Here is a 17,701-nt window from a genome sequence, read left to right on the forward strand (position 1 = left end):
TTCTGGGATCTCAGGGAAAGACTGGGGAGCAGCAAGCTTTTCAGTGGTCCCAAAGTGGTCTGATTCAGGGTAAGGCCTGATAGCTTGTTCTCCTGGGGCTCTTCAAGTTCCTGACCTGGGTTTATGTTTCTGCAAATGTGAACTGCTGCTGGGCTCAACCTTTTTCAGTTAACAGAAAACTCTGGTGACCCAGAGAGACTGAATTGTAGGACCCTCCTTTGGTCTGGGATTCCTACCCTGGTTATTCCTTTCTAGGTTGGGTTAGATGCTGAAATTGAGAACCTACCTTGTGCCACTCCACCACTGCCACTAACTTCTGAACTTCCTCCTTTCTTCAAACCCAGCCCCAGGGTACCTGCAAACACCACTCTCCCACCCTGGTCCTCTTCTCAATCTGACCTATATGTGGGACCTGGACCAGGGGAAAGAGTGGCAAGGCTGCCGGTTCTCATCACAGTGCCTAGGTATGTGTTTGAGGCGTTTCTTGCCCAGGTGCCTCTCTCTCCCTGGGGGCTACCATGTCTTATGTACTCTTGTTCCTACCTGTCTATAGTGTCAGCAGACCTTCCTGTCTTTCTGCCAAGATGTTCTGGACAAATGACTCATGGAACTTGTTCTGGATTTCTTCGTCAGGATTCCATCTGGTTTATTTTTTTAGATCTGATTGGAGAAGTTTGAGAAGGAGAATTCACTGCCCTGCTTGCTATCACTGTGTCACCTTGGATTCGCCTCCTAAATCCATTTTAAAAATACATATAGATAAGATGTTTTTAAGCCAAATGATTAAAGATGAATGTACAAACAAGTCATAATCTTATAAGAATAGTTTTAAAAACAAATCTTGGTCCCTAAAACAGATAATAAAACACATCTTCATTCTCATTAGAGTTTGGAATGGAAGTTTGGAATGGAAAATGTTGTTTTACTTTGTCAATACAGCAGGTAAGGATCTGTGATCCAGAGACAAAATAAAAAATAGTACCTGCCCTCATGGAGCTTATGTTCTTCTTTTGAAGGGAATACAACAGTCTTTCAGCAAGCCTCTCTGCCAGGGATATAAACAAGAAGTATAGCCATGATAATTTGAAGAGAGAAAGATGGAGAAAGATGTTTTGTTGGTGATGTCATAGGAGTTGAGCCTAGTCATTGATAAAAAAGCACAACCAACACAAAATCAAGCACAGATCCCTGGAAACTTTATATTGTAAGAGATAGAGGTGTGGAGGGAATACATTCCAGGCATTAGAACAGATGATGCAAAGTTAAAAAGGAGGAAGATGAAGTGCTAAGCTCAGGGAACAACAGGTAGGCCACTTTGGTTGGAATATTGAATGCAATGTGCAGCAAACCTGGAGAGGTAAACTACTAGCAGATTTGAAATGGTGAAAAGGGATTTGTCCTAGAGGCAGAAGGTAACCATTGAAAATTTTCCAGTATGAGAGTGACTTGACCTTTAGGAATATCAGTCTGGTTTCACCTGGAGTGGGTCACACTTGACCAAACAAAATTTTTTTGAGACAGTGTTTTTGGACTGGTTGATCAGGTTTGCTGTTCAGGTGTGTCTGACTCTTTATGATCCCATTTGGAGTTTACTTGGCAAAGATACTGAAATGGTTTGCCATTTCTTTCTCCAGATCATTTTATAGATGAGGAACTGAGGCAAAAATGGTTAAATGACTTGCTCAGAGTCACAGTTGTCTGAGGGCAGATTTGAACTAATATGAAGATGAGTTTTCCTAATTCCCACCCACTGCATCACCTCTCTGCCTTAGGTTAATTGGGGAATGCTCCAAGTATGGATTACCCACATTTTATTTAGCATAGCATTTGACTGTCTTTTAATCTTATTCTTTTGGATGAGATAGAGAGATTTAGGCTAGGTAGTAATAAAGTTAGATTCAGAACTGGTTGAATGACCAAATTCAAAGAATAGTCTTGAATCGTTTGATTTTAACTTTGAAGGATGTGTCTAATGGAGTGTGCCAGGTATCTATACTTTATTTTGTGCTGGTTTTGCTTTTTATCAATGACTCAGATGTACATACAACTTGTTTATCAAATCTGTAGATGACAGGCTATACAGGATGGCTGACAAGAGTCCAAAGTAATCACAACAGGGCTAGAATGTTGAATTGACTTGAAAAGGAAGGAATTTAATAGGGAGGAATATAAGATCACATACTTCAGTAGTCTTGGCAGGAATTCATCTGTGGAGGGGAAAAAGTCTGCAGATTTTTAGGATATTGCAAATTCATTAGCAGTGTTGGGCAATGGAAACCAAAAAAATGTGCAATCTTAGGCTCCAGTAGAGTGGTGGTGATTCTCCTGTACGCTGCCCTAGCTAGACTAGCACATCTGAGATACCATTCTCCTATGTGGGTGTCATCACATTTTAGGAAGAGCAGTGATAAGCTGGGAGTGAACTGAGGAAGTAAATAAGGAAGGACTTCAAGATGATGCCATCTGAGAATGAGTTGAAGAAACTAGGAATATGTAGCCTGGAGAAGATTTAGAATAAGGCTTAATTCTTGGGTCAATTTGGAAGGATTAACCTTGTTCTTTCTACTTTGTTCCTAAAAAGCAGAATTAGGTACTATGGGTGAAAGTAGTAAAGAAGCAAATTTAGACCTAGCAATCATGGGATTTAGCTGTGATCTGTCTCAAGAAGCTTGTATTACAAGAAGTCTCCTGATTAATTATACCTTTTGAATATAATATTCTAATGTGCTTTCAGTAGATTATAATTGTTACTATATTATTGGTACAGATTGAAGAATAAACATATATATATATATGGCTAAACTGTTGTCTGTTCTGAAATTCTCAGTCCTAAATTAAGTTAATAATTTCTCATTGTAAAGCTAATTAGGCTCCCAGAAAACAAACTTGGAGGACCCCTGTGGTGAGGGAGTAAGAGGCAAAGGGGATTTGAAAATAGCCAAATGACTTTTTAAATTTTTTTAAATTTATTTTAGAATTCTTTTCTTTATACATTTTGAGTTCAAAATTTTCCCCCTCTTCTGATTCCCACCCCCACCTACTAAGAAAGCATACAATATATTGTCAATTAAACTAGTGAAATCGTGCAAAACAAATTTCCATATTAGCCATATTTTTTTTCAAAGAGTAAGAAAACTAAAGTGAGAAAATTATTCTGCAATGCACATTCAAGTTCTCTCTCTAGAAGTGGGTAGTATTTTTTCAATCATAAGTTCCTTGGAATTTGGAATGCTCAGGAACAACTTCTGTGGAGAATGATTAAGTTGATTCAGTAAGAGTGAAAAGATTGTCACATAAGAAAGGAAAGGAATCAACTATGAAGCGTGTTCTTTGTGCCTGCGAGGCACTGTGCTTTTACCTGTAGTATTTCACTTAATCCTCGTAACCTGGATGAGAGATGTTATTATTTATTCCCAATTTTCAGTTGAGGAAAGTGAGGCACACTGTGGTTAGTTAGGTAACTTTCCCAGGGTCACAAGCTAATAATAATAATAATAATAATAATAATAATAATAATAGTTTATCATTATTATTTAATTTTTTTCAGTCTGTCCAATGCTTTGTAATCCCGTTTGAGATTTTCATGGTAAAGATAGTGGAGTGATTTGTTATGTCCTTCAACTCATTTTATAGATGAAGAAACTGAGGCAAAGAGGGTTAAGTGACTTGCCCAGGGTCATTCAGCTGGTAAGTTTCTGAGCCTGATTTGACCTCGGGAAGATGAGTCTTCCTAACTCTAGGCCTAGTACTCTATCCACTGTTCCAGTTATCCCAATTGACCCTTACAACCCTGCCAGGTAAATTTTCTTACCTGGCAAACAAGGGTTAAGTGACTTGTCCTACTAAGTGTCTGAGTACCAGAATTGAATTCAGGTCTTCCTGACTCCAGCCTCTGTGTTCTAGCCACTGTGCCATCTAAAAACAGTGAAAACACAATTGACTTTAAATATCATATTTGTGGTCAGCTCAGTGATTGGATGTGGAACTGTCCAGTGGCATTTAGCCACATAAAATTTAGAGATGGGCCATGGTTGAGGCAACCAAGCTTGAGTTTGACAAAATATAGCTGCTGATAAGCTATATACACACACTGATAAGCAAGAAGGGATTTGAGGTTGACTACTAGTCTGGGATTGACTGTCAAACTTGTGGTTAACTTGGAGGAAAGATAATTTGAAGCCAGAGAAGGAATGCTAGAAGGAAAGAATGGGGAAAGATGGAGGAGCAGAGTGAGGACAAACTATAGGGTGAGGAAGAATTTGGACTTTAGCTTAGGAGGCTTTAAGGAGAGATGAAGATTTTTGACAAGGAGATTATTAACCTGAGCAGAACTGTTTTAGGAACATTAATGGCAGCAATGTGGAAAATGAATTAGAGAAAAGACTTGAAAAATGGAGAGAATAAATAGAGCCATAAATTGTACATAAATATTGAATTTTTGGAGTTAGGCCCTTTGTATTTAAGGGAAGTGAATGAGATATAAAATTACCTTAACACTTGCCATCTAAATGGACAGAAAGTGTTGTGGAAGGTTCTTAGAATGAACCCACCCAAATGTTGAGCAGTCCCATTATGTTTACAAAATTAGCAATACTATCTGAAATTGCAATACTACCTAAATAGCAATACTATCTGAAACAATATTATGTCTATGGAAGAAATCAGGGGAAATTGTGTCTTTACTGTTTCTACCTTGAGTACTATTGTTGTCACATATAAACCAACCCATCAAACAAATCGATAGCAAATCATTTACTCTCTCTGGGCCACAGATTCCTCAGATGAATTAGGTAATTGCTCATGTTTTCCCCCAGGCTCTGACTTATAAGTATCTAATTTGGGAACATTTTGTATAGATGGTTTCAAGTATTGCCCTTATTCAGTTGCCTAGAAGGCTCTTTGTTCCCTCTACTCTACTCAGCCTAGTGCTGATGCTGTCCTATGTCAGACCTGCTACCTGATAGCTGATAATGAGGATCTCCACCATATCCTTTCATCCTTCTTAGGAGTATAATCTGCATATTCTTACTCAACCTCCTTTTTTCTTGTATTTTGGCTTTCAATTAAGTTGATTATGCATCAAGTAATTTTATTTCTCATATGTGTTCTCTTTTCTAATTCTTCTTCATTTGCCTAGGAAAAATGTTTCCATTCCCCATCACCCCAGACCTTCATCCCCCTTTTTTAGTCAAAAAATGATTGAAATCTTGATGGAGAAGCATGTAAGGAAAAACCATACATTTTGAACTAGAATCAGAAATAAAAAAAACCACTGAGAATCCTCATAAATTAAAATAATTTTCATTACTTCCTTATCCTCTTAATTAAGGCTAACTTTACATAATTTTTTTTTTTTAGGTTTTTTTGCAAGGCAAATGGGGTTAAGTGGCTTGCCCAAGGCCACACAGCTAGGTAATTATTAAGTATCTGAGACCGGATTTGAACCCAGGTACTCCTGATTCCAAGGCCAGTGCTTTATCCACTACGCCACCTAGCCGCCCCCTAACTTTACATAATTGATAGAGCAGAGAATACATTTTTAGAAATAGTTTTTTAAAAATTTTATTGTTTTTCTCTACTTCAGTTATTTAGTGTTGCAGAGATACCATTTGGTGCCATTATCAGTGAAAATACATCGTGTTTTAGCTACAGTGTGAGTTTAGATAGGCTTTTGTAGGCATCATTTATAACCAGGCATTCTGAACTCTGATTAATTGATTTAAACATTTACTTTTTTTAGTTGAGGGACTAACAGTATTCAGGTGCGTTTTTGGCTCACAGCAGCCAATTTTCTTCTCTTGAGAACAGTTAACTTCCACAGTTGTTCTATAATTTTTAATTCAACAATGCCTACAAATGCTTTGGATTTGAGGTTTAATTTGTGTGAACAGTTTGTTGACGGTATGACACTCCTCAGTTGAGAACTTTTCAGAACCTGTCATCTTAAAAGAAAATGGTAGATTTTCTTCTTGCTCACTTGGAAAGGAATCATAAATTTCTTAATATAAATTTCCTTTCTTCTAGGGCATTATAGAAAAATCTAAGATCAAAGGTATTCCCGTGGTCATTGATGCTGTAAGTAGTGTTTTTCCTTGCTTTTAATTTCCTTTTCTATTGTGAGGAATTCTTTTAAATTCTACCAAATAAACAACTGTTTATTGTTTTAATAGGATGGGTTGTGGCTCATTGCTCAGCAGCCTTCCCTTATTCAAGGTTATCAGAGGGCAATTCTCACACCAAACTCTATGGAGTTCAGCAGACTTTATGAAGCCACGGTGAGTTTTTGACCAGAGAGAAGGCGACAATGTAAAGTAGAGCCAGGTCACTTGCTGGTTGTGTGTTCTTGATTAAGCTATCTTCCTTCTTCAGTTTCCCCAAGTGCAAGAAGAAAGGGTTGTACCTGATGGTGTCAAAGGGCCTTTCTAGCCCTGTGATCCTTAATTACAAGATAATATTCTATTTTCATCTTCAAGAAGAGAAATTTCATTTTAAAAAATGTTCTTAATGAATGTTAAGCTTTTTTTATTCCTTTGTACAAATCATATAGGACAGGATAAATCTTCACATTATGAATATTGTAATATTTTATACATTTTAGCAGACATATTTAAAATTTTTATTGAATTTTTTTACATCATCTTTATTTTAACATATATCCCTCCCTTCTCTAATCATTGAGCCCTCCACTGTAGCAACGAATGAAAGAAAAATCAGTTCATCAAAACCAGATAACACATCTACTAAATTTGCCAACCTATGTAGTATTAACTCTTAGCCTTCTATCTCTGCAAAGAAGGAATGGAGGTTTGATAGATCTAATGCAATCTTTCTGTTTTGTTGTTCAGGTGTTTTTTAGTTGTGTCTGACTCTTCATGACTCCTTTGTGATTTCCTTGGCAAAGACAATAGAGTGGTTTGCCTTTTCCTACTCCAGCTTTATAGATGAAGAAACTGAGGCAAACAGGATTAAATGACTTGCCTAAGATAACACAGCTAATAAGTGTCTGAAGCCATTTTGAACTCAGGAAGTTGAGTATTCTGACTCCAGGCCCAGCACTCTTATCAACTGTACCACAATATGTGGTATTAGTTGTCCACAGTCTTTCTATAGAAAATCCTATAGGATTCCTTTCTATTCAAAAAATAGTTAATAAGTTAATAAGTTAAAAAATAAGTTAATAAAGGAAGAAATAGATATATGAGAAGGAATTTGCCTCCATTCTCAGTTTCTCCCAAGCTTGCTATTTTTTAAAGCTTATAATAATTCAAGATTAATGTTCTAAATCAGTCTTATGTGGTAGCTTTGTTTTAAAGCTTTGTGGTAACTTTGTTTTAAAAAAAAAATTTTCATTGAATAAGTATTTTATCTCTTCCCAACTATTCCCCCAACTAATCAGTCACCTCTCTGATCTCTTAGTTGGGGTGGGTATTATTCTTCATAGGCCTTCTGAAATCAGAGTCATTATGCTAATCCATTCTTTCCTTTTTTCCCCCTTTGTTGTAGCTTAGAACCTCAGTAGATAGCAGTGACCACCATGGATGTGTGTTGAGGCTTAGCCAAGCCTTAGGGAATCTAACAGTTGTTCAGAAAGGAGAGAAAGATGTTATTTCAGATGGCGAAAAAGGTAAGTAATGAGTTTTTACTTAACTATGGCATGGCTAAATTTTTCCTGTGTGTACGGGGTGGTGGTGGTCCATTTTATACTTTAATCAAACCATTTAGAGATGAGCCTATGACTATCTGCTCTTTAGATTATATCACCATTCTCTTGGGGAGGGGAAGGGAATCTTTTTTTCTGCATTGGCCATTTAGTTATTTATATCATTCTCTGGCTATATGTAGTCAAACATTTAATAAATTCACCCCTAAAAAGTTCCTAAATTTATTGACTTTCGAGTCTAGCCTGCAGTTGCCTTGGCCTGCAGGCAGAAGGTTCCTCACCCCCCTGCTCTAGAGGAATTTCCTTGATTTAAAAAAAAAATTTATTTTAATTTTTAATTTTTTAATATTCAATTTTACTTTTCAGTCCTAAATCCTTTTCCTCTCTTCAATCCCCCTTCACCATTAAGAAGGCAAACAATATGATACCTATTATACATGTGAAGAAAAGGAAAACATATTTCCATTGCAAAGAACAAAAAATATGAAGTAAAAAAATATGCTTCAGAGTTCTAAGTTCTTTCTCTGGAGTAGATAGCAGTTTTTAACATAAGTCCTTTGGAATTGACAAGGGCCATTATTATATTGATAAAAATAACCAGGTCTTTCCCAGTTGATTATTGATCTGCTTCTGCTCACTTTACTTTGCATCAGTTCACATAAGTCTTCCCAGGTTTTTCTGAAGCTATCCCTTTTATTATTTTTTTTTTTTGAGTCAGTCAGTGTTAAGTGACTTGTTTACAGTCACATAGCTAGCTAATAAGTATCTGACTCTGGGTTTGACCTCAGGGCCTTCTGACTCCAGGGCTGGTGCTCTATTCACTGTGCCACCCAGCTAGTCTCAATATTTGTTACAGCACAATAGTATTCCATCACAATCATATGGTACAACTTGTTCAACCATTCTGCAATTGATGAGCATTCCCTCAGTTTCCAATTCTTTGCCATCACAAAAAGAACTATGACAAATATTTTTTTATAGAAATAGTCCTTTTTCCCTTTTCTTTGATTTCTTTAGGATAAAGCATTTGCCATTTTTCACCTCCAGCATTTGTCTTTTTCCTTATCTGTCATGTTAACCAATCTGATAGATATGAGGTGTTACCTCAGAATTGTATCAGTTTTCATTTTCCTAATTATTAGTGATTTTAGAGCATTTTTATGACTTTTTTAAATTAATTTATTTTTATTTTTGTACAAATGATTTTTTTATAATTACTAAAATATTCTTGTTTAAGAGTAAAAATAATACCCCCTCCCCGCAAAGATATAGACCCTCATGAGAAATAAAGGAAAGAGAGAAAAAATGTGCTTCAGTCTGTGTTCTAACACCACCATCTCTGTCTCAGGTGAATCACATTCTTTATGATAAGTCCATCACAAAAGCTACTTCCATATTTTTCCACCATTGCCATTGCTGATCACAACTCCCTCCATTCATACCTCTCCACTACCATATACTTTATTTTCTCTCTCCTTTCACTCTGTCCCTCTTCTAAAATGTGCTGTAGTGTAGCTGAGTGGCACAGCGGACTGATCACCAGCCCTGGGGCCAAGAGGCCCCGAGCCCATATACCACTCCTAAGACTCAGCAACCACCTGGCCCTATGGTCCTGGACAGACCACCCAATCCTAGCCCCTTGCAAGAAGTAAAAAAAGAAAATGTGTTATATCTGACCACTCTCCCTCCATGGTTCATCCTCTCCTCCATCACTCACATACCCCCTCCTTCTCCCTGTCCCCCTTCTCTCCTTTTTACTCTAGATGTTTATACCCCATTGAGTGTGTATGCTGTCCTCTCCTAGACACCTGATGAGAGTGAAGGTTCCCACATTTCCCCCTCTCCTTCCCCCCCTTCCATATCATTGCAATAGCTCATTGCAATAAAAAAGAAAATCTTATTGTATGAAATGTCTTAGCCTGTTCCACCTCTCCTTTCTCTTACTCCCATTACATTTCCCTTTTAGCCACTGACTCCATTATTACAATATATTATATCTTCAAATTCAATTCTCTCTTGCGCTTCATCTATAAAAGCTCCTTCTACCTGCTCTATTAAAGTTTTATATGTATATTATCAGTATCATTTTTCAATGCAGGAATACATGCAGTTCATCATCACTAAGTCTCTCATCTTTTGTCCTTCTCTTCTGCTCTCTGCTTCTCCAGAGTCCTGCATTTGAAGGTCAAACCTTCTGTTCAGCTCTGGCCATTCCAACAGGAACATTTGAAATTCCCCTGGTTCATTGAAAGTCCATCTTTTTTCCCTGGAAGAGGATGTTCAGTTTTGCTGGGTAGTTGATTCTCAGTTGCATTCCAAGCTCTTTTGTCTTCCGGGATATTATATTCTAAGCTCTACAAGCACTTAATGTAGTTGCTGCTAAGTCCTGTGTGATCCTGACTGCAGCTCCACAATATTTGAATTGTGTCCTGGCTGCTTGTAATATTTTCTCTTTGACTTGAGAGTTCTGGAACTTGGCTATAATATTCCTGGGGGTTGGTTTTTTTTGTATCTCTTTCTGGGGGAGATCAGTGGATTCTCTCAATTTCTATTTTGCCCTCTGCTTCTAGGATATCTGGGCAATTTTCCTGTAGGAATTCTTTAAAAATGAGATCAAGGCTCTTTTCCTGATCATGACTTTCAGGTATCCCAATAATTTTTAAATTATCTTTCCTAAATCTGTTTTCCATATCAGTTTTTTTAATGAGATGTTTCACATTTTCTTCTAATTTTTCATTCTTTTAATGTTGAAGTTGAAATTGACTTCTTGTAAAGTCATCAGCTTCTTTCAGCTCCATTCTACATCTGAAGGATTTGTTTTCCTCAGAGAGCTTTCTTATCTCTTTTTCCATCTGGCCAATTTTGCTTTTTAAAACATTCTTCTCCACTAACTTTTTGAACAGTTTTATCCATTTGGCCTATGCTGGTTTTTAACATGTTATTTTTCTTCAGTATTTTTTTTGGATCTCCTTGACTAAGCTGCTGACTTCGTTTTCATGTTTTTCCTGCATCTCATTTCTTTTCCCAATTTTTCTTCTATCTCCCTTACTTGATTTTCAAAATCTTTTTTTGAGCTCTATCATAGCATGAGCCCAATTTCTATTTTTCTTGGAGTCTTTAAATGCAGGAGCTTGTACTTCCTCATCCTCAAAATTGAGTATTTTGATCCTCCTTGGGATCATATACAATGTATTTCTCAATGGTGTTCCTCTTTTTTCTCTGTTTACTCATTTCTCCAGCCTGTGCCTTCCTGAGTTTTTGAGTATTATTGGGACACCCCCCCCCCCAAACAAGAATCTCAGTGTGTGAAGCTCTGACTTCCCTCCTGGTCTGTGAATGACCATAAGTGTACCCCTCTGCCATGGGGTTGAGATGGGGGGCCCTGCTGTTCTATGGGGGGCCTAGTCTGAGATCAGGATCTGAATGCAGTCAGAGCCCCAGAGTCCTGTTTCAGGGGCAGAGGACAGCCCTCAGAAGTCTCTCTCCACTCCCCTACCTTTGATGGGCTGAACACTCAAGGTTCAGTTGCCTGAGGGCTCCTGCTTACCAGTTCCTCTCCTGCTTACTGGATTCCTTCTTCCGTTTCCTGGGTGTGGGTTGCCTTGTGGTGCTGCTGCTGACCGCCCTGGCTTCAGCAACTGCCCTGAGGGTCTGGGCTTCATGTACTTGCTTGGGCAGAGGTCCCTTCCACTGATCTCTAATTTGTGCCCAGTGCTCCCTTGGGTGTAGGTTAGGAGACTGCCCTTGCTGCTGTGAGCCCAGCTCCCAGCACCCTGGGGTTACTCCGGGAGGCTGAAGTTCCTTCACTCTGGCTGACTGTCTCCTAACCCCATAGAGCCAAGCCTTTCCACTGTTTTCCAGGTTACCTTAGTCTGGAGAATTGCCTCACTGAATCTTTTTGTGGGTTCTGTCTCTCACAAATTAAGTTAGAGTCTTAATTTTAAGATTTCTGAAATATCATAGAGAGAACACCTAGGAGAGGCTCTTCTCCTGTCCCCATCTTGGTTCTCCTCCACCATATGACTTTCAGTAATTTTGATATCTTCTTCTGAAAACTGCCTGTTCATTTCCTTCAATCATTTATCAGTGGGGAAGTAGCTTTTATTGTTATAAATTTGGCTTTGTTCCCCATATGTTAGAGAAATGAGGCATGTATCACAGGTATTTGCTTTAAATTTTTTCTCCATTTCCTGCTTTCTTTCTAATTTTGACTACATAAGTTTTGTTTGTGTAAAACCTTTTTAATATTATATAATCAAAAAAAATTTTTTGTCTCCCATGATTTTGTCTTTTTTGATTATAAACTCTTCTTTGATTATAAACTGTTGTCATAGATTTGACAAATTTGACAATTTTTTCCACATTACCTTAATTTGCTTATTGCTCTTTCTGTCTAAATCATGTACCAATTTTGACCTAACCTTGGTAAATACTGTGAAATGTTGGTCTATGCCTGTTTTCTAACAGACTACTGTATAATTTTCCCTGCAGTTTTGTGGAATGAGTTCTTTCCCCAAAAGCTTAGATTTTTGGGTTTTATCAAATCCTAGATTACCATGGCCATTTACTTCTGTATATTTAGTGTCTAATCGATTTCTTAACCAGTACTTTATTGTTTTACTTTCAGATTTCCATTTTGCAATACAGTTTGAAATTTGAAACTGCTTAAATTCACATTTTTCATTGATTTATTTGATATTCTCGACCTTAATATTCTTGATATTCCAGATGAATTTTGTTATTTTTTTCTAACTCCATAAAATAATTCTTTGGTACTTTGATTGTATGGCACTGAATAAATTAATTTAGGTAGAATTATTGGGGGGGAATTGTATTGTTTTGTTTTTGCAAGGCAATGGGTCTAAGTGACTTGCCCAAGGTCACACAGCTAGGTAATCATTTTTTAAAGTTATTTATTTATTTACTTTGAGTTTTGCAATTTTTCCCTATTCTTGCTTCCCTCCCCCCCACCCCCACAGAAAGTAGTCTGTTAGTCTTTACATTGTTTCCATGGCATACATTGGTCTCAGTTGAACGTGATGAGAGAGAAAACATATCCTGTAAGGAAGAAAAATAAGAGATAGCAAAATTATTCAATAAGACAATGGGATTTTTTTTTTTTTAATTAAAAGTTAGGGTTAGGGTTAGGTCTTTGGTCTTTGATTCTTTTTTGGATACAGAATTCTTTTTCTGGATACAGAAAAGTATCTATCGAAGATACTCCAAAATTGTGCCTGATTGTTGCACTGATGGAATGAGCAAGTCCATTAAGGTTGATGATCATCACCCATGTTGCTGTTAGGGTGTACAGTGTTCTTCTGGTTCTGCTCATCTCACTCAGCATCAGTTCATACAAATTCTTCGAGGCTTCCCTGAATTCCCAGGTCTCCTGGTTCCTAATAGAACAGTAGTGTTCCATCACATACATATACCACAGTTTATTAAGCCATTCCCCAATTGATGGACATCCCCCTCAATTTCCAATTCTTTGCCACCACAAACAGAGCTGCTATGAACATTTTTGTGTACAGGTGATGTGTTTACCCTTTTTTGTGATCTCCTCAGGGTATAGACCCAGTAGTGCTATAACAGCTAGGTAATCATTAAATGTCTGAGATCAAATTTGAACTCAGGTCCTCCTATCTTCAAGGGCACATATCCGCTTTGCCACCTAGCCACCCCATGAATTATTGTTAGAGGAATTTTTTTTTTTATGTTTTTGCGAGGCAAATGGGGTTAAGTGGCTTGCCCAAGGCCACACAGCTAGGTAATTATTTAGTGTCTGAGGCCAGATTTGAACTCAGATGCTCCTGACTCCAGGGCCAGTGATCTATCCACTGTGCCACCTAGCTGCCCCGAATTATTGTTTTTATTGTATTGACTCATGCTACTCATGTACAATGAATACTCTGATTTTTCTGAAATACTCTGTATTTATATGAAAAGTATTTTTGTGTTTATAATTTCTGGTTTTATCTTGGCAGATAAACTTACAAATATTTTATACTGTCTCTAGTTATTTTAAATAGAATTTCTCGAACTTTGCCTAACTCTTTCTATGAAACCAATATGATGCTGTTACCTAAACCAGGAAGAGTTAAAACAGAGAAAGAATATTATAGACCTATCTCCCTGATGAATATAGATGCAAAAATCTTAACTAAAATCTTAGCAAAACGATTACAACAAGTTATCACTAGGATAATACATTATGATCAAGTAGGATTTATCCCAGGAATGCAGGGGTTGGTTCAATATTAGGAAAACTGTTAGTATACTCAATTATATGAAAAACAAACCTATCAGAAATTATATGATCATATCAATAGATGCTGAAAAAAGCTTTTGACAAAATACAGCATCCATTCCTACTAAAAACACTAGAGAGTGTAGGAATAAATGGACTGTTCCTTAGAATAAGTAGCAGTATCTATCTGAAACCATCAACAAGCATTGTATTCACAATGGGGAGAGGCTAGAGGCATTCCCAATAAGATCAGGGGTGAAACAAGGGTGCCCATTATCACCACTACTATTCAATATTGTATTAGAAAGTTTAGCTTCAGCAATTAGAGAAGAAAAAGAAATCAAAGGAATTAGAATTGGGAAGGAAGAGATAAAACTCTCACTCTTTGCAGATGACATGATGGTCTGCCTAGAGAATCCCAAGAAATCATCCAAAAAACTACTGGAAACAGCAATTTTAGCAAAGTTGCAGGTTATAAAATAAACCCTCATAAATCGTCAGCTTGTCTATATATGTCTAGCAAGAAACAGCAGGAAGAGCTAGAAAGAGAAATCCCATTCAAAGTAACCTCAGACAATAAATAGAATTTCTCTTTCTATATCTTCCTGTTGGATTTTGTTGGTAAAATGTATGTCATCAGTTATCTGTTCTGCTTGTTGCTGTGACCATCATGTAGCTTGATCTCTTTGTTGTGCTTATATTTCTTTTTTCTTTTTAAGATTTTTTAAAAAGTTTTTATTTATTTAAGGCAGTGGGGTTAAATGTTTTGCCCAAGGTTACACAGTTGGGCAATTATTAAGTGTCTGAGTTCATATTTGAACTTCAGGGCTGGTGCTCTATCCACTGAACCACCTCGCTTCCCCACTTGTGCTTACATTTTACCGGCATCCTTTCCTCTGAATCTTCCCAAGATTCTTAGTTCTTCACATTTTTCATTTTTAGTGGTGTGGTAAAATGTCTTTACATGCATAGGTAACATAGGTAACAGATTTTTTTTTCCCTCTTCATTCCTAAATGTAGTCCTGGAGTCAATGGAATCCTACTTTGTCTCCAGGTGTTTGCTTAAATGTAGTCATTACATTTTTCCATTCTTCTACTGGGAATAGCTCCTGGGACGGTTCCACAGGGTGACGCAGGCGTTTTGCAAGCCTCCCTTAGTATTAATGCTATTAGTAAATTTCTACAGGCAGCAGTAGACAACTGTTCAGTTTTGTGACTCATAGCTGATCATTATGGATTCAATTCTTTGTTTTTGCTATCTTTTGTTTTTATATCTCCATGATCCCCAAATACATTCTTTTCTATTCCACTTAACAAAGTTAAGCACTATTCAAGGGTCAGATGCCAAAATGGTATGGAGCAGGAAATTTATGTGAGAAATTGTTTTATTCTAATACTAACTTGCATGAGAATAAGTAGCACTCCCTGTCCTTTCACATTTAGTAAAACTTGATAGAAATAGTTATTTTGGGCTTGATGAGGGGATGAGGTGGGAGGTGCTGCTGTTTCTTTGTGCTAACACTTTTCCCCCTAAGTTGCCTGGCATAGGCATGTTGGCTAGACTCCAGAGAAATACATGTTCCCCTGCCAGCTGATAAGGTGGCTTACAAGCCTTTTAATTTAAAAAACAAAACAAAACAGAACATTGTTTATTAGAGCAAACAAACCTTTTAGTAAGAGGAAGAAGATGAGGAGTTTGGAAAACAGACCACAAACTTGGTAGGGAGTTTGATAGAGTAATTGATGGTAGTCTTCAATTATCTGGACTTTGCTGGAGTCTTCTTTGCCAAAAGCAGAATGATTAATAACTTCTTAATTTATCTTGGTGATAATCTCTCCCCTCAGAAGAGTGAGGAAGCAACATAAAAAATTCTAGAATGGATCTGATGCTCTCTAACAGGGAAAAATTGGCTGCTGAGAAGAAAATGATGTGAAATAACCCTCCTATAGTTTGTGATAGAGGAGAAGAAAGCCTTGATTTTGAAAAAGCAAATTTCAGAGGGTTCAAATGAAAGAGATGTAGTATCCCAGGAAATGAAATGTTACAAGTGAAGACAACTACCTCTTTGAAACAGCTATTTTAGGAAGCATCCACCCATGCTTCATCCTAGTCTCACTTTGACTCTCCGGACTTCTAACCTCTTTCCACCTTTCCCCCCCTCCTGTCACCATCTCTATGTGTAGTCTTGCTCACAGTAGACTGAAAATTCTTTGAAAGAAGGGACTATTTTGCTTACTTCTATTTATATCTCTAATTCTTAGCTCTAGTTGGATGTTTTCTCTCTCTCTCTGTCTCTCTATGTCTCTGTCACACACACACACACACACACACACACACTCTTTCCTTCCCCCTCAGGCCTCCCCTTCTTCCTTCTTTTATTTTCCTTCTCTTTCCTCCCTTATCCTGTTCTCCTCTCCTTCCTTTTTCCTCCTCTCTCTTCTCTCCTCTCTTCTCCTCCCTCTTTCTTCGCTTCCCTCCTCACTCCTTCTGTCTACAGACAGCAGTAGAGAGGAGAAGAAAAGGGAGAAAGAAAAGGATCAGAGAAGGGATAGACGTTTTTCTTGGGGTGGATGGAATGAAAAGAGAATGACTTTTGCATTGGAAAAGACAGAACAAAAATGACCAATGGGATTGATACCCAAGATAAGTATGGAACTATATAAATGAATATATAGGAAAAGAAAATGTTAACAGCTTTTGTTTTTATTATTGCGAGGCAGTGGGGTTAAGTGACTTGCCCAAGGTCACGCAGCTAGGCAATTATTAAGTGTCTGAGGTCGAAAAATGAACTCAGGTCCTCTTAATTCCAGGGCCAAGACTCTACCCACTGCTCCACCTAGCTGCTCCTTTCTTTTCTTTTTTTTCCTGTTTTTAGAAAAATGTTATCATAACTTTTTTATTTTATGGTGAGAGATACACACTCCCATATCATCTAGGATATAATGTGGGTTGTAGTATAATTGAGTTTGTAGTATATAATGAACTTTTTCAAAAAGAAGCTATATTGTATTTGATATACTTAATGATTTTTTTCTAGCAAAAGTATGTTGGCTTCTATAGAAAAGATCATTAAAGAAATGATTAGTGACCTCAAAAGGAAAATAGTGATTGTAAAGAGCTCACATGACTCATTTAAAATTAGGTCTTGCTACTAGTAAATAAGCAGAATGCTTTAGATATAGTTTATCTGGATTTTAGGAAAGCTTTTGATAAATATTTCATACTATTCTTTTTTTTTTAAGGTTTTTGCAAGGCAAATGGGGTTAAGTGGCTTGCCCAAGGCCACACAGCTAAGCAATTATTAAGTGTCTGAGGCTGGATTTGAACTCAGGTACTCCTGACTCCAGGGCCAGCACTTTATCCACTGTGCCACCTAGCCGCCCCCATACTGTTCTTTTAAAAGAAAAGATGGAGAGATATACATTAAGATGATAATAGAATTAGATGGATTCAGCATTTGTTGGATGTACTCAGTGGGATATAACAGTTTTTTTCAGTGACTTGGAGAAAAGTTGTTTGATGCTGTTATTTAGGATTTTCTTGGTAGAAATAATGAAGCAGTTTGCTATTTCCTTCTCCAGCTCATTTTATAGATGGGAAATCTGAGGCAAACAGGGTGAAGTGACTTGGCTAAGATCATACAATTTGGAAGTGTCTGAGGCCAGATTTGAACTCAAGAAGTTGAGTTTTCCTAATTCCAGCCTGGCACTCTATTCACTTAACCACTTAGCTACCCAGATAAAAGCTTAGCTGTCTTTATCAAGTTTACAGATTATGCAAGCCTGGAAGAATT

At 37.3% G+C, this 17,701-nt stretch overlaps 1 protein-coding gene across 1 annotated transcript in view; it reads left to right on the plus strand.

The window, feature by feature from the left end:
* The window catches only part of LOC141491273 (ATP-dependent (S)-NAD(P)H-hydrate dehydratase-like), a 57,468-nt gene that overhangs the window by 29,448 nt on the left and 10,319 nt on the right, over positions 1-17,701 (plus strand). The window contains exons 5-7 of the mRNA XM_074192033.1: positions 6,025-6,075; positions 6,171-6,275; positions 7,504-7,624. Coding sequence (XP_074048134.1) covers positions 6,025-6,075; positions 6,171-6,275; positions 7,504-7,624 — 277 coding nt within the window. The remainder of the gene's footprint in view (positions 1-6,024; positions 6,076-6,170; positions 6,276-7,503; positions 7,625-17,701) is intronic.

This window comes from Macrotis lagotis, chromosome 6 (genome assembly GCF_037893015.1).
Source record: "Macrotis lagotis isolate mMagLag1 chromosome 6, bilby.v1.9.chrom.fasta, whole genome shotgun sequence".
Lineage (NCBI taxonomy): Eukaryota > Metazoa > Chordata > Mammalia > Peramelemorphia > Peramelidae > Macrotis > Macrotis lagotis.